This window comes from Siphateles boraxobius, unplaced genomic scaffold, assembly GCF_051911475.1.
Source record: "Siphateles boraxobius isolate OS27281-9 unplaced genomic scaffold, OSU_SipBor_1 5, whole genome shotgun sequence".
Classification (NCBI taxonomy): Eukaryota; Metazoa; Chordata; class Actinopteri; order Cypriniformes; family Leuciscidae; genus Siphateles; species Siphateles boraxobius.
Window position 1 is genome coordinate 19,523,744 of NW_027509141.1, and position 24,641 is coordinate 19,548,384.

Genomic DNA, 24,641 nt, shown 5'->3' on the forward strand with positions numbered 1-24,641 from the left:
GGTCAACTGGAAGAGAGTAATCTCGCCCACGGGCTGAGTATCTCTTTTCTAGTTTTGGAGAGGTACTCGGTCCAACATGTCTCTCCAATGAGAATGTGTTCAGCTGGTGTTGAAGTGAGAAAGGGTCCCACTGAAAGAACTTTCAGAGGCTCCTGGGGTATATGGTAGTCGCAGCCTTTGGCTCCCTCCATATGTGACCGCTTCAGCGCTAGCTTCACGATCGAGTCCCGAGGTGACCGTGGCAGAGCAGCTCACCCTGTGTGACTATAGTTCATCCCGGTCTGCTGCCAAACCCTCTTCAACAGAGGGGCCATGTACAAAGGGCGTGTTTTAACGGGGGCCTGGGCGACCCCCGACTACACGGGCATTCGTGCCTCGAGTTGTTAGACATTGCGACCGTTGCGCAAGCTTCCCCTGCATGTCACAAACTCAACCGTCACCTCCTCCTTGGAGTCAGACGCTTCTGAGGGCGCCTTGTTCCACTCCTCCCGCTTACTCAATCGTGCCGCCATCGAGCCTCACGACAGTTATAGCCAGGGCAAGTGGAGACTCCATCCCCTGGGTCCGGCTGGGTCATGACCATTCCGGGGCCGCTCAGTTGCCCCCCCGGTTTTATTTTTCCGCCAGTGTTTGGGTAAACCGAGCGGACTACCCTTGGACAAACACTGGGACTCAGCTGCCCCAGGGGCCCGCAGAAATGCGTTTAACCCCAGTGAGCCTTCTAAAAGTGACTGCGACTCATGGTCGCCTGGCGCCTGCAAGTCAGTGAAATCATCACTCTTCATGTTGAGCAGAATTGCTCCTGAAACTCAGTGAAGTTCATCGCACTCAGGTGTTGAGCAGCAATGCTCCTGTAGCTCAGTGAGTCCATCACAGGTGGCTCAGTGAATTCATCACACGCAGTGCTGAGCAGAAATGCTCCTGGTGCTCAGTGAAGTTCCTCGCACTCAAGTGTTGAGCAGAAATGCTCCTGAAGCTCAGTGAGTTTATCACACTCAGGTGTTGAGCAGTAATGCTCCTGAAGCTCAGTGAACTTGTCACACTCAAGTGCTGAGCAGAAATGCTCCTGTCGCTCAGTGAGGTTCTTCGTACTCAAGTGTTGAGCAGAAATGCTCCTGAAGCTCGGTGAGTTTATCACACTCAGGTGTTGAGCAGGAATGCTCCTGAAGCTCAGTGAACTTGTCACACCCAAGTGCTGAGCAGAAAATGCTCCTGAAGCCCAGTGATCTTCACATGTTGTGTTGAGCAATGCTCCTGTCTTTTGCGCCCGTCACTTGCACCTACGTGCCATGTCAGGAGAGGAACAGGTCTTCATAGTTGCCCCTTATTGGCCCAACTAGACCTGGTTCCCTTCAACAGCCTTCCTGACTTCCCCTGGAAACTCTTTCGGGGACGGGGCACGATGGCACACGCGTTCTTCCCCCGGAGATTCCGGGCGGTCTTACATCTGAACGCGGAGGTTCAGGTGGCTATCACAAGAACATGTGATAGTTACCATCACTTCTGCGAGCACCCCCTAGAATTGGGTAGCGTGCTTACGCCTTTAGAAGTGGAACCTAGTCGTTGAGTGCGTCTTCTCTCCTGAGGAGATCCTGAAAGCTTTCGATCACTTCAGTGCTCTCTTTCCTGCAAAATGGGTTGCAGTAGGCTGTTTTCCTAAATCACCCTCAAAATGATGTTGCCTCGGTGTTTAAACGACGCTCATCGTGTTGCAGAAGTATGCAGAAGCACGTTCTGGTCGTCAGGTTCCTGAGGAGCAAGGTCTTGTAAATCCTTGTGTCCCTCTTTATCCTCTTGGGCCTTGTCCCTGGTGCGACTGCACTGCAGAGACCGCCCCTGAGCCACTGCAGGTAGTGAGTTAAAAATTCTGTTATATCAGTTCTCCTGCTCGCGTGGTCTCTACTAGAGGGTAGGGACTTGCTCGCTTTCGGTCAACATATTGTGCCTGGAGTCTGGGCCGGCTAACTCTCACAAGCTGAGACCCCGGCTCGGATTGTGCCCAAGGTTCCTACCTCTCCCGTAATAGGAGCAGGTGGTGAGCCTGCAAGCGCTGCCCTGGAGGAGGCAGATCCAGCCCTGGCTTCTCTGTCCGTTCGCTTGGACGTGTACAGAATGCAAGTCATAGACCTCAGACCAGCTCTTCAAATATCTGTTGGAATTCAGCAGAGAGGGAAGGCTGTTTCCATGCAAAGTTGCACTTAGTGCTTGCCTTCATTTCGGCAAAGATCCGAGATGCAACATGTCCACTTAGGTGTTGAGCTCCTCTATGATGAGTGTAAAGTGCTCCGCCTGGGCGTTGACGATATACTTTGCTAAACAGATTCTAGAGTTGGAGGCTGGACGACACCTGGTTGAACCGCTGCTTCCCGTGGGCTCCCTTCTCATGAAGCCAGTTTCACCGTGAGCCCGGTTCAAGTGTCGGCTTGCTGCGCCATTCCCCTCCTATGGACTGGATACGTGCGCCTTTCTACTCCAGTTGAGTTCCCTTAAAATTGAACCCTGTTGAGTTCCTCCAAACCCCTCCGACGTCGGACGTGCAGAACGTCTGGTGTTAGGTCTACCACTTGTAAGCAGTGTGGAACCTGTGTTAGGCTGGGTCCATATGTTGCGGTCCCTTCGGTGACCCCATATGTGTATTCTTCCACGATACGGCTCCCTGCGGTGAGCCCGTGTCTTCCCTCGGCAGAGTCTCTCTGCCGTCACTGTCCGGTGTGTCTCCCCCCGTCTTAGGCTGGAGCCACCCCAGTGACATTCCATATCACTCCAGCCCAGTTCATATGTGTATTCTCCACATTACCTCCCTCTGGGTTGGATGTGGCTTCCGCAGCGTCCCTTCCTTCCAACGTACGGGGAACGCTTTCCCAGTGGTCCTGTAGGAACAGCAGTGACTTCCCTGGCCTAAGCCCTGTCCTTCCCCGCCTTAAGTTTGCGGGGGCATCAGGAGGCTTTGGTTTAGGCACTGGAAGGTGGCAGCGTTAGTGGCGTGTTCAATGGTTGATCCCATTTCAGTCGCGTCGACTACGTCCGACGTTATCGACTGAAAGGGAACGTCCTGGTTGCGTATGCAACCCACCGTTCCCTGAAGGAGGGAACGGAGGACGTAGTCCCCTTGCCACTACCGCTGGACCACCGCTGACCCCGGGTTACTCTCGGCTCCTCAGCGAAAAGCAACTAGTGCGTGCATCCACTTCCGTATTTATACCCGCGCCGCGGGGGCGGAGTGTGTGATGCGAATCACGCACGCCAATTACATTGGCTCGTTCAATAGTACTCGAAGAAGACAGGCTCCCTAGCGTGATCCCATTTCAGTCGCGTCGACTACGTCCTCCGTTCCCTCCTTCAGGGAACGGTGGGTTGCATACGCAACCAGGACGTTAATGGGTCCCTGCTGAGAGACACGCCAATGTCCAGCGTCTCTCTCCAATTCTCCAGCGGCTAAGTAAATGAGGATTACGACAATTGGGAAAATTTGAAAATTGGCTATTGAGATGCTAGATTTTGCAAGCTGTATGAGATTCTGTAATACTTTGGATTCTGTACTTCTGTAACATTTTGTTGATGATTTCGTATTTTCTGCTTTCGTAACAATTTCACTCTACAATTTACTTGTTCCTCATTTTTGTAATGCTTCCGTAAATTCTGTAACTTTCCATACTTTTATAACACTTTCATGAAACGTTTCATAATATTTTTGCATTCTATAATATTGTGACACTTTCATAGATGATATTTCGTCCTTTAGTAATAATAATTTTGATTTTGCAATCCTTTCATATTTTATTTGTTTGTGATACAACATCATATTTCATACTTTTGTAACACTTTGTGAAAGATTTTAAAACACTCTGGCAAAACTTTCATAGATTTCATACGTCCACAAAAAGATTTCAAACAGTTTTATTTGTCATAGATTTCTTAATATTTCATGCCTTTGTAACACTGTCATGGACGATTTTGAAGTACTTTTGCATTTCGTCTTTTAGTTGCAATTTTCTTATATAAATTTCTTGTATTTCTTAATACTTTAATAATTTATAATATCTCATACTTTTACAACACTATCAAGAAGCATTTAATACTTTATGAAATAGTATTAAATTAAGTATTATAGTATTTATAATAGTATTATATTAATATAGTATTACTTTCTTTGTAACATACATTTTCATATTTTGACTTTCTGTAACAAATTTGTAGATGTTGCAATACTTTTGTAATTCCAATACTTCCATAGATTTTGCAATATTTCATACTTTTGTAACACTTCTGTGAAAATTGTTTAAAAGTTTTTTTATATTCTGTACTCTTGCAAATCATTTATTATAAAACATGAGCTTAATTTTTTTTATCCTTTTAGAGTGGAATCCATATTAATATTTCATATTTTTGTAATACTTTCAGGGAAGATTCCATAATACAATGAAAACCAATTTTGTTGATTAATTTCTTAATATTTTGGTATTTCATGTTTTTAATACTTCTGTAGATTTCGTAATATTTTATATGATTTTCAGACACTTCCATACTTTCATACAAATACAATTTTAATACTTTGAAAGATTTTGCAATAGTTTCGTATTTCATTCATTCGGTATGCTTCCGTAGATTTTGTAAAATTGTATTTTTTTTAACACTTTTATAGAAAATTTGACGACTTATAGTTTGTAACATACAATTTTTATATTTTGACTTTATACAACAATTCTGTCGCTTTTGCAGTACTTTTGTAAATAACATTGATAGATTTTCCTAAATACATTTTTAGCAATACTTTTGTCCAAAATAGGCTTTCATTGTCTTAATCACAGCAAACTCCTCAACTCCCAAAAATATAAAGAGTATTAGTTCAACGTTATTACACGTAAAGCGTATTTAAATCTATCTACAGTTATGTTTATTCTTTTCATTAATAAAAGCAGCAACCGATCATTCCACAACAGCTGATGTTTGACGAGAGGTTAAGACAGGACAGATAACCAACTGCTTATTGCTCAACACTTTGCTATCTCATGTGCTTTCTTAAAGTGCGTCATCCGAACAAATTCCTCTTTCAAAGCATCTAAGAGCTGAAATGACATCTCCCTTTCCCATAGCCAACGGAAGCTCTTTGATAATGAGCGCATTCTGACAGACAACATTGTAGCGCTTCTCTCATCAGCACGCACAGGCGAGCGCCGGCTCTTTGTCATATCTATGGCACTTCAAAGTTGAGAAGCTAAGTCAACGATATGCTGCGTCCCAAACATTCTAATTAGCATCAACTCAAATAGATGCTCGCAAAAGAGCGCGCAGTAAAGGGGAGACTTTACGAGAGCCAAACTGACAAGCTAGACATTTAGCAGTAATTTCCATACCGCCAACACACTGGAATGTCTATGCGGAGAGAAATATACGCTTGTATACACAATTATGACATGAACTAAAGCAGATTCCTTTAAAGTGCTTAGCGTGAATGGACCTGTGCAGTTGGAAAACACTGATTCTTTACAAACTTTACCTGCCAAATTTTGAAGGGAGGTGAGGTTTGTTTAAAAAAATAAAGTGCACCTTTTACAAGGTTAAACAGATGTCCCCATACTTTTTGTCAACACTGTCAAAAAAGTTATGTAAACAAAACTAAAAATATGATCATGAAAGTCAGTTCAACAATGTCTCACCAGGCTCTGGTGGGTTTTATAAAAAAAAATGTAATTAAAAATAAATAAAAATGTTTAGAATTACACAAAAATTATACATTTATATATGTATGTTTGTATACAGTCATGGTCAGAATGATTGACACCCATGGTAAATATGATCAAAGATGGCTGTGCAAATACATAAAAAAATAAATAAATAAAAAATCACAAAAATGTAACCATTCCATTAAAGCAAAACAATTGAGTGTGTGTGTGTGTGTGTGTGTGTGTGTGTGTGTGTGTGTGTGTGTGTGTGTGTGTGTGTTGGTTGGTGGTGGGGGGGCAACCCTAGAAATGTTTATGAGTAAATTATATGGCACACCAGGGTGACTAGAAGCATAAAAATTGTCCAGTCATGACTTCTTGTTTCACAGGAGTTTAAATATGAGGAAACACAAATGCCAAATTCCCTTAATCATTTATCACAATGGGTAAAACCAAAGAATATAGTTCTGATGTGCAGCGAAAGATTGATGAGCATCACAAAATAGAAAGTGGCTGCTTGAAAATAGCGAAAGCATTGAAAATCCCCATTTTGACCATCAGTGCAAAAATTAAGAAGTTCCAATTAACTAAAGGTGTTACGAATCTGCCTGGAAGAGGACGTGTGTCTATGTTGTCTTAATGCACAGTGTGGAGAAGAGTTTGAGAGTCCAAGGCTTTTCAAGGATCACAACTGGAGAATTGCAGAAATTAGTTGAATCTTGGGGTCAGAAAGCCTCTGTTATATTTATTTCACCACATGTATGGGAGGGTTTCAAGAAAAATCCTCTACTCTCAACAAAAACAAACTCCAGCGTATTCAGTTGTCAGACTCAACTGAAATTTCAAAGTGGAGTGGGTTCTATTGGTCAGATAAAACTAAAAAAAGCTTTTTGGCAGCAAACACGCCAGATGGGTTTGGTGCAAACAGGGATAAAAAGTACCCCATGCCCACGGTAAAATACTGCTGGATTGTGAAATTTTGGGCCCATGTTTCTGGCTGGAGGTCCTTGACATCTTGTTCAGAGACACGGCATTATGGATTCTATAAAATGCCAAAAGATAAAAAATCTAAACATCTGCCTCTAATAGAAATCTTAAAATGGGCTGTGGTTAGATCTTCCATCAGGACAATGATCAAAAACAAACAGTAAAATCAACACAAAAAATGGGTCACTGTCATGGCCGTCCCAGTTCCCTGACCTGAACACTATAGAAAACTGAAGAGGAGAGTGCATCAACATGGACTTGGGAATTTTAAGGATCTGGAGATCTCTTGTCAGGTCAAAAGGAAGTTGCAAAGAAAGTATTGAATAAAAGGATGCCATTAATTGTGGCCAATGTGTATTGGAGAAAAACATTTATTTCAAAAAGAGATTCCTAGCCCCCACCCCACCACCCAACATTTTCAAATATTTTACGTCAATGAAAGATTCTTGTGAATTTTTGGAATAAAAGATCAAAAGGATTAACAATGCAGATTTATTTTCCCAGGCTTTGTTCATATTTACCAAGGGTGCCAATAATTCTGACCATGACTTGACTGTGTGTGTGTGTGTGTGTGTGTGTGTGTGTGTGTGTGTGTGTGTGTGTGTGTGTGTGTGTGTGTGTGTGTGTGTGTGTGTGTGTGTGTGTGTGTGTGTGTGTGTGTGTGTGTGTGTGTGTGTAAATAAATACATAAATTATAACAGATTGACCTGAAAATCTTTGTTAAACCATTCTGCAATCTTAGTTCATTCATTCAAGATTGATCTATAAATATAACCTTTATCTTTGTATCTGAAAAATATAGATTTAGTGACAATATGGAAGACCATACAGAATCTACTGCACTAGAGTCACTCTGAGAGGCCTGAGGGTAAATGTCTTTAAATCTTGGAGATTTCAACTTATCGATGCCGCAAATCTGGGCCCTTTTTATAGGTGGTGGTTTATGTGAGCGATGTAACAGCACAAATTGTTGATGACCGGTGATTTCTGCTCAGGCCTAAACACGTATAAGTAATGTTTAATGACTATATTGGCAGAGTCATCATGTCCAGTACTCTCGCTTTTTTTCCATGACAGAAATGGAGACATAGTGGACGGGGGAGAAGGTGAGGGCCACTGTGCTTCTGTTCCGACACACACTCTAATGGCACAATCTCTTCGGCAGCGATTCAGGACAAACCCATTACCTGTCTCTCCAATGGTCCTTTGAATCCCAAATTAGCTGCCATACGTAGAGCCTGCTCATCTCGGACCCCTTCAAATATATCTATGACTTCCTGAGGCAAGAGATGGGAGAGAGAAGGCAAGAGGAAAACATCAGCTGTAATTTGACACAAAGAGGATGTTCGTATTAAAATCAAGAGAGCTGCAATTAAGCGCTGGCATGCAGCCAACCTCAAACAAGAAAAATACGAGAGCTGGAGAACAATGGCTTGCAATGGCTTTCAAATTATAAGGCCATCTCTAAAAGATCACTCATACACAGATATAGACAAAAAAGAAAGATAATGCATAAGACCAGATGTCACTAAGAGCTACAAGAATGAGACACAGTTTTACATGCCTTAATATGAGGAAGAGGTCCATTAAAGGGGACATATCGTACATTTTTTTTATCATATTATTTTTATTTGTGGTTCACTTATAAGGGTAGGCATGGTTTTTATTTTTGCAAAAGTATCCTCTCTCTGACCCTTAGAAATAAACCCTTTGTTTTTTTGCAGCTTTGCATTTAAGACTTGTGTGTAAACACAAGGGTATGCATCCTTTTTGACAAATTCATTTCCATGACATTTTGCTGGATTCAGTTGTTTAACAATAAACATGTAAAATAAAAACTAATTTAAATAACAACTAATTTAATATAACTTTGTAATACTTTCGTGAAAGTTTTTAAAACATTTATATGCCATATGTCCACAAACAGTTTCATATGTTTACACTTTTGAAACCTTCAGTGTTGAAAATTGTATAATTATTATTATTAAGTCCATATATTTTAAAATATTTCTAACTTCGGTAACACTTTCATGAATCATTTCATAATGCTTTCATACTTTATAACTTACAATTTTCATATTTAGATTTTTATGTAACAGTTTTGTAGATTTTGTAGTACTTTTGTATTTCATACAATTGTAATACTTTTGTAGATTTTGTAATATTTCATACTTTTGTAACACTTGGTTTTTTGTCAGGGTATTTCCTTCTCTTGCAAAACATTTGCAGGATTTACATTTCATACTTTTTCATCCCTTTTTCATAGATTTCACAATTTTTCATACTTTCGTAAGACTTTCATGGTAAATTTCATAATACATTTTAATACATAAATATCGGTAACACTTTATTTTAAGGTGCTTGTAATAGGCAGTAATTAACAGTTAATAAGACACTTATAAGACCTTATAGGATGCTTATAAACATAAATAAGTTAATATAAGTGTCAATTAAAGTATAATTAACACATTTATAAGGGCCCAAGTCCTGAAAGGGCGAAGGCCCTATTGTTTTCCTTAGGATAAATTTGTTTTCCTTAGGATAAATTTTGTTTTATTTTTCTAACGACCTGTGTGCAAAGTTTCAAGAGTTTTCGAGCACGTTAAGGGCCCAAAAGTGCCCGAATAGTCGTTAGAAAAATAAAACAAAATTTATCCTAAGGAAAACAAATTTATCCTAAGGAAAACAATAGGGCCTTCGCCCTTTCAGGACTTGGGCCCTTATAAATGTGTTAATTATGCTTTAATTAACACTTATATTAACCTATTTATGTTTATAAGCATCCTATAAGGTCTTATCAAAGTGTCTTATTAACTGTTAATTACTGCCTATTACAAGCACCTTAAAATAAAATGTTACCTAAATATCTTTATAGAGATCGCATATAAACTAAATTTGCAAGCGTATTGTATAAACACAATTTGTAAGCGTTTTGTACAAAAGTCTAAAAAAAAAAGAGACAAAAAACAACTTGTGATTTAAATGCAGCTTAGTGAAGGATTTGGCTTTATCAGAGAAATGTATTAATGACATTTCCAGAACTTTTAATATATTTATTTAATATAATTATTTCCATATATTTTCCAGGGCGATTTAAAGTTATAACTATATATATTAGAGGTGGGCATAGATTTATTTTTTTAATCTAGATAATCTCACTGGAATCTTGGAATTAATCTAGATTAATCTAGATTAAAATGGCTCATTTGAATTCTGCCGAAGGCATTCAGAACATGTGTGCTACCCAAATAATGACTAAAAGTAAGTCTTTGAGAATAGTTCGCCTCGCGTAGGGATGTGAATTTCTGCCAAAAATGCCATTCGACAATAGAGGGGCAAAATTCGAATATCGTTCAAAAAAATGTATAAAACAATTGCACAATTAAAATGACAGAAAGGGAGGCCAATTTCATCTTTAGCGATTTGTCATCAAACAAACTGTTTATTAATTGAATAAGTAACATGTTTTCGTCGTTTTCTTTTAAACATAGTAACTTAGGCTAATTGTAAGAAGAAAAAAACAATAAGCACAACGTAGCCACAGTCCGTTTTTGCGTCGCCAAAACAGATGCTCGTTAGATCAAAAAATAATGTCATATGTCATAATGATTTTATGTGAACCTGCCTTTACCGGCAATAGCCTCCTCCTTTTTAAACAAATTAGTTTCAATCAATGTAAACTATTCGTGTAACTATGCCCCTGCGCAATACACGCACATTACCGCGGGATTGCGGGTGTTCATTTCATAAACTGTACACAATGGTAGCTTATTTATTTTGTAGCCTATAAATTAATGTATATGTCCAATGGATAATGTCATACTTTTTAGTAGTGCTATCGTGGCGTAATAATCTGTTTGGTTGTAAAATGTATTACCTGAATGAAATGAAATTGAACGTATCGTCCTGTGGAATCATTCATTCACAGACAGCTTACGAAGATGTTCAACTAATAAAGATCTTCATCGCTGGCAAAAATATGATGCATTTGCAGATTTGCTTTCACTAGACTAAACTGTAGCTCTTGATGTTCTTAAATCTTCCTGTTACGACTCCGTGTCGAGTGTAATTGAACGCGCTTCAGACGATTCAGTGCGTGGGGAACTGAGCAGAACTGATTCGCGAACCGATTTAGACAGATCTGCAAACTTGTTTGATGAAGTCTTTCAACAGAATCGACCCAAAAGAGTGATTCATTTGTAAATTGAGCATCGCTCATGCCCATAAAAAAAGATACAGCACCGCTTGGAATAAACTCATTTAACAACATGTAAAGTAACGAGAGGAACGATCGCCCAACGTAACATGTAAAAGTATACACCTTGTGTCCCTGACAGGAAAATACCCTGCTGCGCGATTTGCGTGAAAATATAACGATATTCGAAAAAGCTATTTTATGATCCCAACCCAACTTTGAGAATAGATTAATGGCGATATTTTTTTTATCTGCCGATAAGAGTCTCACGTTAACGCAGCACGTTAACGCCGATAACGGCCCACCACTAATATATATATATATATATATATATATATATATATATATATATATCAGCACAAAATCTCAAAGAAACTTAACTCCTACACCCTTGAAATCCTTTTCAGTCAGATATGAGTGAGATACCTTGAAGATGAGCTCTGGCGTGGTTGCAGCCACTTCCTCTATGTCCACACCACCCTGAGGGCTTCCCACCATCACGGGTCCATTACAGGAGCGGTCCATCAGGATGGCGAAATATGTTTCCCTGGAGATATCCAGAGCTTCTGCAACCATCACCTGCTCAACACAAACACATCCACCAGGTGAGACGGCGATTCATCATTGTGTGTTATCTATTCATTATGGTGTATCAACAGACACTGGTTTTTTGAAGCAGGGCACAGGTTTACTGGCTGCAGGCCACTGCTGCTACTTCTAATACAAGATATTCAGCCATCATTAAACTCAATGAGAGATGGCAAGTGGACAAGGGGAGAACCACCAATAACAGGGCTAGAAAAACAACTAATAAAAATGGAGGGGTGATGGAAAGGAAGTGACACAAAAGAAGATGAGGGAAGGATGGATGAAGTAAAGCAAGGGAAGACAGAGGTGTGGTGTAGGTGTTCGTAGGTTGGAGTTAAACAATAAAAATAAATGATTTAAATAAATTTAAGACACAGAATTCAAGTTTCACCGCTAGAGGTCATTTATTCAAAACAATAACATTTGGCGAATGCTAATGAGAGAGAAAGCTGCGCAACACACCGGCCTCGAGTCCCATTGAGGATATAAGAAGGAAAGACGACAGTGAAAGGTGAGAGAGAACCTGGCCTGGGGCATTTTACATTGTTGTATTTATTATGCTTATGCAGTATGTTGTAGTTGTCCGCTGCTTCTTTCATTATTTTGTTTATGTCTACTACAATTAAAGTTACATTTAATGTTTGCTGGTTCCCACCTCCTCCTTTCCTGAACTTGAAATTTGTTAAAGTTACGTTTGATCACTTAAATTCACATTATTTTATAGCATTCTAATGAAATAGCCACAAATGCTGAATTACTACTCATACAGGTCACTTTATTTGACAAATTAAAATTGTGGGGTAGCACAGCACTTTTTGACTTGGTCAAAAAAATCATCCTAAAATACGTTTGAGTGTGTTGAAAGTTGTTATTACGTTACTCTGTGCATTCGCTCGGTGGCTGGTATGACACACTTAAGCTAGATCGATATTCAAATATTATTAATAAAAGCTGTATAACTTGTGTTGCTAAATGGCATGCAGTTAATTTTAAAATATAATGTATGGCAGAGAAAATGCTGTATTACTGTTACTGTTAGGCATGGTACAAACATGTTACTCCAAGTAAACCAAGAAAAGAGAGTTGAGCTATATAATAATGATTCTTTTTTTGTCGATAAAGGTATCCAAACAGCTCACCTGTCTAATAAAACGCATAATATTTTAAAATGAATTTGGAGTTTCCATGGTTTTTACAGAAGTACAACAGGAAATCGAGGGTAACACATGTGACGTCATCGACAGGCAACACAATGACAACGGGCCGTTACACTGGTAAGACTGTGAATTTCTCTGGATTTAAACATTGTTGGAAACATTTGGTATAATGCAAGTACAAAATTGAACAAATTATACAACACAGTGGTAGTGGTTTTTGGATATTTTAACCCCCTGAGGTCTAAGGGGTTTTTGGGGTCCTTGAGTTGTTCTGACATGCTCTGACATTTGTGCTTTTTTCAGTTATTTATAAACATGTTAATGGTAAAGGTGTAAATTCGCTCTATATAGCACAAATCGGGGCTACCGTAATATGTGAGCAACATGTATGTACATGTTTGTATTTTTTAGAGAATAATGTTTATGCGTGGTTATTGAAAAAACTAAAACTTAAAGTGTCTGAAATAAGGCCACAAAACACATACTAAATATGTGACCACAAGACTTTTGACTAATGGGTGTTGTTGCCTAGAATTTTTGCTTCAAAATGATCTGAAAATCATCCTGCCTAATCATTTACACAAAACAATACATTGATTTAAATTGTATAAGACACGTTTTGTTTGGAAAGGCAATTAGCATGGAGGCGTGTTCACACCTGAGAAGACAAAGGCCGGATAATGTGCCACATACATAATGAGCTGCATATTAATTAGCCCTTTCACACAGCTGTGTCACAGGGTCCCAAAGAATGCAAGGACAAAATAAATTATCTATATATACATATTTTACAATAAGAAATTGTAACCAAGTAAAAAATAGGTTACAATTACAATTTTAACAATATTTCAAGTGTATTTCTTTGTAAAACGTATACATTTTATCATACGTATTAAAATAGGTAAGGATTCATTAGTTTGAATACTGGAACAAACACTATAATAACATCTTAGTTGATAATTCAATTATTTTTGACAAAACATCATACTATAGTATATTTAACTATGATCAGAAATTGGTGAAAAGAATTGGTCTTTTTTTACAGTTAGAACTTTATAATCTATCCAAAACTAATCACAAAATCTTGTCCAAACATTCATATTTAGTCTTTGTTCCAATATTTGTAACATATTGTGTATGATATATTAGCATATACATGTGAATTTGCAGTTTGTTGCTTATACAGACATTTTATTTCAACATATTTCAGTCTATTTTTACTGATCTTAGTAGGCTATAGCAATATAGTTTGGATGTGTTCATGTAAACATAACGTTTACTAATGTAGGTGCAAGAGTGAATGAACGGCACAGACATGCGCTGTATAACTGTAGTAAACAAATTGCGTGCGCGCCTGTGCCGTTCATTCATAATTTAGCCTACACACAGACACGCAATTCATATTTAAACAGTCTTTTTGCGGTTTACAGTCAGACACTATTCAATATCGCGATTAGAACAAAGCACTTAAGAATAAACGACTTACTACATCAGCTTGATCCGTTGCTCCTCGAAATGAAACTACCAGCACTTCTGGTACATTTTCCAGGGTTATTAGATAGTATTATTGCTCACAGCGTAGTGATACGCTGTTTACACATAGCTGTAGTAAGATACTGACTAAACATGATGTGTTTTATAATCCAGTTGGTGGGCGTTGGCATGTTTGAATGGCTTGCCTTAGATGATTTGCGTTTGAATACCGCGCGCTTTCCGTGGGCGTGGCACATTAACACGTAATCAGGTATAATGAGCTGGAAAGAAAAAGACTGACATCTCTCTCTTTTCATACAGATTACATAAACTGAGAATATTTGTTTTTTATATAAATTAATTCATTTAAAAGAAGAGAGTTCAAGCTTCATTATGGAAAAACACTCGTGCCTGTATGACAAGTATTCCCGGAATTACAGTTAATTTTCGGACGCGTTTCAGAATGGACTTAACTGACAGAGAGAAGGCAGAACGCGCATCATGTTTTTTTTCTTTATTTGGCGACAAGCACGACACTTTATTTTTATTGTGAGTATCCACAAAAAAAATAGATACTTATTAGGATCTAATGATGTACAACACTTAATATGTAAGATCAAAATCAACAGAGTATTTTGAGTTTCTTTTGCACTGATAAGAAAAAAAGCGAGACTAAAAAGCGCCCGCGCGATAGCCGACATCAGAGGGTTAATGCAAAAATATTACATATTGTGCCTTTAAATTACAGGATGCAGCAGAGTATAGGTGTAATTGTAACATTTTTCCATTAAGTGAAAGACTACTTAAAACGGTGGTGTTATTCATAATTACCTATGGAGAAACATGGTTTCTTACCATCAGGTTTCTGTCGTCCCTTCTTCACTGTCAAATAAACATGCAAAGGCTAAAAACAAAATAAAATAACAAAAACAAACAACAGGAAATGAGCTTTTAATAAAATGTGTCTGCCTATACAGTAGAAAGGTGAAACTATTAATTAAATCTTTTAATTTAATTACTATTAATTTAATTATTAATCTATAAATTAATTTATATTAATATTATATATATATATATATATATATATATATATATATATATAAATTAATCTATATTAATATAATCAAAACCACTAATTAACTAATAATTAAAACTACATGACTAAAGAAAACAGAGAAAAAAGGCTGTTGTCTTCCCTTTTGTCAAAATAGGTAAAAACGTCAACACACATAATGCACTAGGCATGTTGCCATCCAAGGCCACTCCCACTTGTCGGCTATGGATGCGCTTACCAGAGTCAAATACCGCCTTGCTGTAGGAAATACTTCTTCACAAACTTGTAGTAATAATGGTGTCATACTGTTCTTGAGTGCAAGAATTCAAAGGGTAAATGTTTAGCGAGAGCGAGTTACTTTCAGTTCCCAGTGAAGAATCTAGCACATTGTTGGCAGTGATTAAAGACTGCAAAGAATTGTAAATGCAGAGAGAACGCTGTGATGGAAAATAAAAAAAAAACTGTATTTTGTATTGAACATTTCAAACTGGATGACAATGAGTGTTTTAGGCCAAACAGATGGGGAAAAACTGAAAGAACCTGCCGTTCTGTCAGTTCCACCCCAAGCAAAACATTGTCGTGTGCTGAGAGCTGTTGTCATAGTGTTCCATTTTTACCATAGCGCTGTTCAAAGAGTACACATAGTACATATATAAATAGATACAAAGATGACATTTTCAGTGATAAACCTACTCTTACAATAACTCTTTTAATAACCCTCAGTCGATCTGACTGTCCGTGGGTTGGCACACAAAAACACGGAAGTATAAACTGTACTTTTCACGAATGCCCTGGAGCTGTCCAAAGTCTGTCGTGTGATGCATTTTGCACCATCATGAATAATCAGGAATTTCTCAGTCCAGGTAACACAGAGAACAAATGAACTTTGTTCATTTACATTTACTACCGACATTGAAATGTTGAAAATCGGCCAATTTACACTTTAAATCATGGATGCTACTGTATCTCTATATCTACTGTATCAAATATTGTCGTTTTATATAAGAATTATTTTTGGTTGAACATTTCACACCAATTGGGAAAGAGAGGGGGGGAAAGCAAGAACTTTACTGAGCATGTGTTATAGTGGAGTGTCATAACTCTTACTTTCTTGTGACTGAAAAAAAAAGGAGTAGGGTATTACAATTGTTCAGGTTTACCCTACCCTTCCAGTCTCCAGCACCCATGTCCATTTATATCCTTTTCAGCTTGTGAAGGATGGAACAAGAGAGGCAAACGTTTGCAATCTCTGTCCATTCTATTTCCTACATCATTCTTCCATTTATTTTATCTTCTACTCTATTTCTAGGCCTCTTAGTCTATTACAGCAGAAAAGACAGAGAAGGCCAACAAGACCTGAGTGAAACACAGCACATTAACGCAGAGTCCTGATGGCACAATGACAGCATTATTCTCTGAGACTGACAACACAATTACATCATTTTAACACAAGTCATATTCAAACTCTCATCCATATTCAACCACCTATAGGGCTGGGAGCTATAGAGGGAAAACATCTATTTAATACATATTTTAATATTTATGTATTTATTTCAACCAAACTGCCATCAGCCATTGACCTACATTATTATTTTTTTTGCCCTACATACACTACCTTTCAAAAGTTTGGGGTTGGTATTTAAAAGTAGTTCTGTTTTCTAGTTTAATATTTTAAAATGCAATTATTCCTGTGATGGAAAAGCTGAATTTTCAGCATCATTACTCCAGTCTTCAGTGTCACATAATCCTTCAAAAATCATTCTAAAATGCTGATTTGTTGCTCAAGAAACATTTCTTATTTTTAAAATATCTTATTCTCTTTTTTTTTTTCAGGAATCTTTGAATAATAGAATGTTCAAAACAACAGCATTTATCTGAAATAGAAAACTTTTAAAACATATTACCCGGTCTAAAACTTTTGAACGGTAGCGTAATACATAGTACTTTGCTTATATACTGTTTATACTAGCCTTTTTGATATTTGCAATGTGTAATTGTATTTCACTAGCAAACTTTGCACTCATATATTGCTGCGATTAAGTATAACAACAACTTCTGAAAGCTTAGAGAAGGGCACCAATTTTACAAAACATATTTTCTTCTCAATAAATCGATACTGAATTCTGAATTCATGAGGAAAACCTCATTATACAATAACGCATCCATGTGAGAAGGAAACCAGAGGGCTCTTGAATAGCAAATGTGACACGCTCTCAAATGCAGTGAGAGAAGTTTGTGGGGGGATGCCGCACGCTCGAGCTGGCATCTTCATAGCATTTATTATTTTTTGTTTGTATCCCACCTCTGTTCCTCCTCACCACCTCCCTTATGAATCTGTCCTACTCTTTCAGCCATGCACTTCCACCCCCCATGGCAGGAAAATTATAAAAATGTGATGGCGTCCTTATGCAGAACGTTTTTTGGCGGTCGCGTGAGAGAGGTTGGCGGGAGTAAAAGCGAGTGATGATGGGGAGCTCCAAGTTGTGTTTAAAGAAGAGAGGACAAACACATGCTAAGCGCAGGAAGCCATCATTACCTCCTGAGGGAGAGAGAGATAAACAGTGATAAACATACGGGGTGGTTGTAGGAGTACGCCATCTGTGTGGGTGTCAGGCATAGAGAGAATCAGAGAAAGAGGGAAGAAAATGATATTTCTGCTAGTTAGTGACACATGGAAATGCCTGTTTACCAACATTCCCTGCACACCGAGATCTGACTCGTATGTTTATTGATCTCATTGACCTATGACACCTAACCTAAGCTAATTGCAAAAGAAGCTTTCTTAAAAATAGAGCATTTTAAATGGAACAGGATGATACAGCTTTCTCCTGAAGCCAAGAAGTCAAGGAGAGTAGAGAGAGAGAGAGAGAGAGAGAGAGGGGGAGAGAGAGAGAGAGAGAGAGAGAGAGAGAGAGAGAGAGAGAGAGAGAGAGAGAGAGAGAGAGAGAGAGAGAGAGAGAGAGAGAGAGAGAGAGAGAGAGAATTATGCCTGAACTAAACAAGGTGCTCTCGACCGTACCGTTTTTACTTTCACTCCTTCCTTAGGGGTCTGTTTGGTAGTCAGATTGAAGCCAAGCATCTTACCAGCCAACTCTCCAACAACAGCAGGACTGAAACAGAGATACAGTATGTTTATCATTTTAATTTACTACGACTGTTTCTGCAACTTTACAACGACTGTTTCCACTGTTTCATGCAACTTTCAAATGACAAATTCTTCTAATATATGAATCTGTAAGCATTAGTGATGCACCATAATTCATAGTACGCATAACATCAAACAATCGCAATAAGCTTTGTGCTTAGTTACTTTTGATAGGAAACTTTCAAATTCTGTCAATTTTATAATGAAATTCAAACAATAAATATGGTTTTGCCGATCTTTAATGTGGCATGACTGATTGATGTAGAACGTGAATCAATCATCTCTTCCCATGTATACTAGTCATAGCACGAAATAAACATGAATGAACATCAGAAGTAATGTTGAAAGATAAAGTATAACTTACTGAAATGTTTCATGCCTCATGTAATCGCTGGGAGTTATTTTTATTTTTAAGTTTTGAACTTGGTAACACTGAGGAGCATATTGCTAAATATATGCAGTATTAAATATTCACTATATATTGAATAACTGTCATTAAAGTCATTACAGGCAACGTTTAAATGTTTATATTTCAACAACGAAGTAATGTTAATTAAAATTATATCATTAAAAAGTTTATATAAATTTTAAATATTAAATACAACTGGGTTTTTACTTGATTGTTCATTATTAAAAAATGATTAATTGATTATTACATAAACTATTTTTGGTTTCAGTTTTCATGCATAAAACTTTAATTTCGGTTTCAGTTGTTTCGGTAAAAAGAAAAAAAATATTTGCATCATTAATAAATATTACTCTGTTTTCTAAGAATATTTATCACTGCATAAAGGGGGGAAAAAAAGGTTATGTATTATGGCTGTCACAAAAACGATTGGACCTCATATACTGTATAAAATAAACAATCACTTTTTTGTAGAGAGTACATTTTAAATTCTTTTTTAGAATAGCATTATTCATTTTAGAATTCTATTCATTTATACCTTAAAACTACATTTTTAAAGTGTGAATATGTATTTTTAATTACACGTCATTTGAACAACCAGTCAGTAACAGACTGATGTAAGTCTCTCAAACCTAAAATATACATCACACTAACAAATCAAATCATTTTGGTTCAGTGAGGGAGTCACTCAGAACTCAGTTTGATTCAAACTGCCAACTCATAAACAATCCTGAATGTTCAGTGAATCTTTTTCACTCACGGATCTAATTTTCGCAGATCAGACATTGCAGCTGAGCTTATGCTGTGTTCATTGTTGCACACAGTATTTCAGCAAGATGATATTGGATGAAACTGCATGTGGACGCATGTTGTCCAGACTATTTTATATTGCATATCTGTCTCAAGGCATTCTGATACCGTTGTCCTATCTTTCTCCTCATAAATTTCTGTCATCTTTTTAGCGTACTACTAATAACAATGATACAGTCTAACAAAAAAAAAAAAGTTTCAGTTGTTTAAGAAACACATACTAGCAAACTCAGGACGATTTCTCAGGGACACAGAAAGGGATGTACTCATTTGCTAGATAAAACGGATCAGGCAGCGTTTCAGAGCGTTTTCTCTGGACGATTTGCTTCATCCCAAATGCAGAAGTACACTATGTGACAGTGATACATGACGCAGACATTCAGTCATAAATCAGTCCCTATTTGAGGAAAACTCGTGGCTTTCTGGTAAAGTTTTAAGAGATTGCCATATTTCACATGTCTCCTTCATTCTCAAGGGTTTTTCACAACATATTTATAGTTTCTATCACACTTATAATTTGCTCAGCTGAGGAATCCATCATTCCACATTACAACAGAGTTTTAAGAACATCACAAATGCTGAGAGCAGCATGATATTCTGCGCTATTTTCTTGGTGAGAAATACAGGATGTCAAAAATTGACATGAGATTTAAGAGGAATGAAAGACTGGAGAGCAGGTCTATTCTTTCTCAGAAAATGGGTCTGAGCAGGTACTCACTCTTTTGTTAAATGCACCCCTCCTTTCAGGCCGCTGTCGAACAATCCTTTGCCTCTTCCTCCAGCTAAAATCTGAGCTTTCAGGACAATCTCCTTCGCTTCTAAAGTATCAAAAGGGATAAAAAGGGTTAGAACTCCAAAAAAAAACTTGACACGCTATGGTGGTGCTTATGTGGGTGACGCAGGTGCTAATCCCGCCTGCAACAGTCCCATTTTCCATTTTTGTTTTATAGTATCTACTCCAACCAAAACACATAACCTCAGCAAACATTAAGATAAACACGCAAGCAAAAAAGATATGAGATTGGAAGAGGTGTTTTCAGATGTAATTTGATTTTAAACATTATGTTGATCTCCACAGGCATGTTTTGATGATGCGTCTCCCAGAGCGGTTGGCAATTTTGTCATTATTTCTTTCATCACAGTAACATCACTGAGATGGAAGCACACGGATGAGGAAATAATAGCTTGTCATGAGACAATATGTTGAAACATTTGATCAATATTGTGGCATATGAATCATTTTATCCAATTTTGTCAAAAGGACCATATACTGTTGAGCGACAGTAGAGTGGCTGAGATTAAAAGAACCTTAGAGAATTTTCTTTTTCATTACTCGATCAAGGTGACCGATTTATTTATTGTGTTTTATTTATTGTGTTCTGTAATCCACACTTTTTTACTCACTTTTTCCAAAGGTAAGCTGGAAAAACAAAGTGAAATAATATACCAGAACAAATCTGCAATATTTATTAACTATTATAAAAACAAATAAATAAATGAATATTTAAATAATTAAATAATTATTATTTAATTATTTCTAATATTTAAATAATTAATTTTAAAAAGATAAATTATTTATTTAATTTTTTCTACAGTAAAATTACATATTTCATTCAATGTGTCACTTACAATTTGCAATTTCTGAATGAAAATTGTTTCTACACCAAATACTTTTCAGTGTATTAATTAAACATTAATATATATACAGTATATATATATACAGGTCCTTCTCAAAAAATTAGCATATTGTGATAAAGTTCATTATTTTCCATAATGTAATGATAAAAATTAAACTTTCATATATTTTAGATTCATTGCACACCAACTGAAATATTTCAGGTCTTTTATTGTTTTAATACTGATGATTTTGGCATACAGCTCATGAAAACCCAAAATTCCTATCTCAAAAAATTAGCATATTTCATCCGATCAATAAAATAAGTGTTTTTAATACAAAAACAGTCAACCTTCAAATAATTATGTTCAGTTATGCACTCAATACTTGGTCGGGAATCCTTTTGCAGAAATGACTGCTTCAATGTGGCGTGGCATGGAGGCAATCAGCCTGTGGCACTGCTGAGGTGTTATGGAGGCCCAGGATGCTTCGATAGCGGCCTTAAGCTCATCCAGAGTGTTGGGTCTTGCGTCTCTCAACTTTCTCTTCACAATATCCCACAGATTCTCTATGGGGTTCAGGTCAGGAGAGTTGGCAGGCCAATTGAGCACAGTAATACCATGGTCAGTAAACCATTTACCAGTGGTTTTGGCACTGTGAGCAGGTGCCAGGTCGTGCTGAAAAATGAAATCTCTATCTCCATAAAGCTTTTCAGCAGATGGAAGCATGAAGTGCTCCAAAATCTCCTGATAGCTAGCTGCATTGACCCTGCCCTTGATAAAACACAGTGGACCAACACCAGCAGCTGACATGGCACCGCAGACCATCACTGACTATGGGTACTTGACACTGGACTTAAGGCATTTTGTCATTTCCTTCTCCCCAGTCTTCCTCCAGACTCTGGCACCTTGATTTCAGAATGACATGCAAAATTTGCTTTCATCCGAAAAAAGTACTTTGGATCACTGAGCAACAGTCCAGTGCTGCTTCTCTGTAGCCCAGGTCAGGCACTTCTGCCGCTGTTTCTGGTTCAAAAGTGGCTTGACCTGGGGAATGCGGCACCTGTAGCCCATTTCCTGCACATGCCTGTGCACGGTGGCTCTGGATGTTTCTACTCCAGACTCAGTCCACTGCTTCCGCAGGTCCCCCAAGGTCTGGAATCGGTCCTTCTCCACAATCTTCCTCAGGGTCTGGTCACCTCTTCTCGTTGTGCAGCATTTTTTGCCACACTTTTTTCCCTTCCCACAGACTTCCCACTGAGGTGCCTTGATACAGCACTCTGGGAACAGCCTATTTGTTCATAAATTTCTTTCTGTGTCTTACCCTCTTGCTTGAGGGTGTCAATGATGGCCTTCTGGACAGCAGTCAGGTCGGCAGGCTGGGAGTTTTTAAAAGACAGGTGTTTAGAGTTAATTAGTTGATTCAGATGATTAGGTTAATAGCTCGTTTAGAGACCCTTTTCATGATATGCTAATTTTTTGAGATGGGAATTTTGGGATTTCATGAGCTGTATGCCAAAATCATCAGTTTTAAAACAATAAAAGACCTGAAATATTTCAGTTGGTGTGCAATGAATCTAAAATATATGAAAGATTAATTTTTATCATTACATTATGGAAAATAATGAACTTTATCACAATATGCTAATTTTTGATATATATATATATATATATATATATATATATATATATATATATATATAAGCAAACAACCAAAAAAGTGTATTGTATGTTCTGGAATAAATTGTCAAAATAGTTTTTCTAGTGTCAGAAAACGTATAAGCTTTTCTAGTGTGAAACCTATAAGCATACATTTTTGCAAGTTTACGATTTGGGATGAGGAGGAGGTTTAAATCTTGTCACATTCCCACAGCATCCAGCTAGACTCATCACCTCAGAAGTCTGGACCGGAACAATGATTTTGGCACATGGAACAATGACTTCACAAAGTCATTAATACCTTCACACGATCATAAAGGGCTGCCATGGCTGAGAATTAAAAAGGAGTTCAAAGTAAGATGTACCAATGTGTCTTGCAGACAAAAAGAAAAAGGAAGGGAGACAATTTTGAAAAACCAGAGGAATAGAATGTATTTGACAGGTGCTGTAAACCAATAGGGGCACCTGCAAGATTAAAAAGTTTGAGCTCTGTGAAAATAAAGTTTATTATGAATATACTTTAATTCAGCCTTGAAAAAGTATCAATAGCGGTAGTTCAGTAGAAGTATTTTATTGTGATGGTCCCCTTTAGATATTCTGTGTACTATACTGTAAGTAACTTTGCACCTACATATATTTATGTCAACTAACAATCCTTAGAGTATTGATTCTGAGTCAATAATTTAGTCTGATTAATATCTGCTACCACGTTATTCTGATGCTCCCCCAACAGACATTCTACTGACTATAAGTAATTTTGCAAGTATACGTCATCTTATTCTACAAACCCTACTCATATCCCTAAAAATCTACTAATATTCTATGAGTTAGTTGACATTTAAGTGCAACGTTATGTATAGTCAACAGAATATCTAAAGGGGACCATCAAAATAAAGTATAGCCGAATATTTGACCCATGCCTTTTTTTGTGTATTCGAAGTATCAAACCATTAACTTGCTAAACTCAAATTCAAATTGAAATTAAAATGACCTTCCTTGGCTTGAGCAGAAGACTAGTCACACTTTAGATTAGGTGTATTTAACTACTATGTATACTTACATCAGACCAAAACTTAGTTACATTGTACTTATTGTGTTAATGTTATATTGCAAAACACTTTTGCTGATATTGAAGTGGGATACGGGAAGGTTAGGTGGTATGTTTAGGTTTAAAATTTGGTTAAAGTGTAAGGGAAGGGTCAACTGTAATTGTACAAGTAATTATAGCTGTAATTATATGAAGGTATTTTTTAACACAAGCAGCACCATGTAAAAGAAAAGTATGTACCAAATAAGTGCATTGTATCAAATAATGGTAGAACTTTATTTTAGAGTCCTGTTCCCCATCATGTAAATGCTATGTACTAATTATAGGAATTGCGATAACTGGGTAATAAATACTAACCCTGAACCTACCCCTAAACCTAACCCTAGCCCATGTAGTTACCATATTACCCAGTAATTTCTTAGGCGAGTACACTGCAAGTACACTTAAGTAAAACTAAATAATCAATAAATAATAACTTATAAATGTTAATATATTAAGTAAAATGGGACCAACTTTATGCAAACAAAGCTTGTGATTGATGGGTCTTTTATGTCTCTTATATTCAGCAAGGCTGCATTTTTTTAATCAAAACACAGTCATAAATAAGTAATATATTATACATAATATGAATCATATTTTAAATATTATAAGATAATTCAGTAATATTGTGAAATATTATTACAATTTAAAATAACTGTTTATTTTTATTATGTTTTAAAAAATCGGGATTGTTTGATGAATAGAAAGTTCACAAAGTCTTTATTGTCCCTTTTGATCAATGTAATGCATCATTGCTGGATTTTTCCAAACCAAAAAAAAAAAAAATTCTTACCAACACCAAA

The 24,641-nt window shown here is 37.2% G+C and overlaps 1 protein-coding gene across 1 annotated transcript in view; it reads right to left on the bottom strand.

Moving 5' to 3' along the window:
* suclg2 (succinate-CoA ligase GDP-forming subunit beta) overlaps positions 1-24,641 on the bottom strand; it is a 139,491-nt gene that overhangs the window by 71,731 nt on the left and 43,119 nt on the right. The window contains exons 3-6 of the mRNA XM_077203105.1: positions 20,197-20,296; positions 18,137-18,227; positions 11,272-11,424; positions 7,838-7,927 (exon numbers count right to left, since the gene is read on the bottom strand). Coding sequence (XP_077059220.1) covers positions 7,838-7,927; positions 11,272-11,424; positions 18,137-18,227; positions 20,197-20,296 — 434 coding nt within the window. The remainder of the gene's footprint in view (positions 1-7,837; positions 7,928-11,271; positions 11,425-18,136; positions 18,228-20,196; positions 20,297-24,641) is intronic.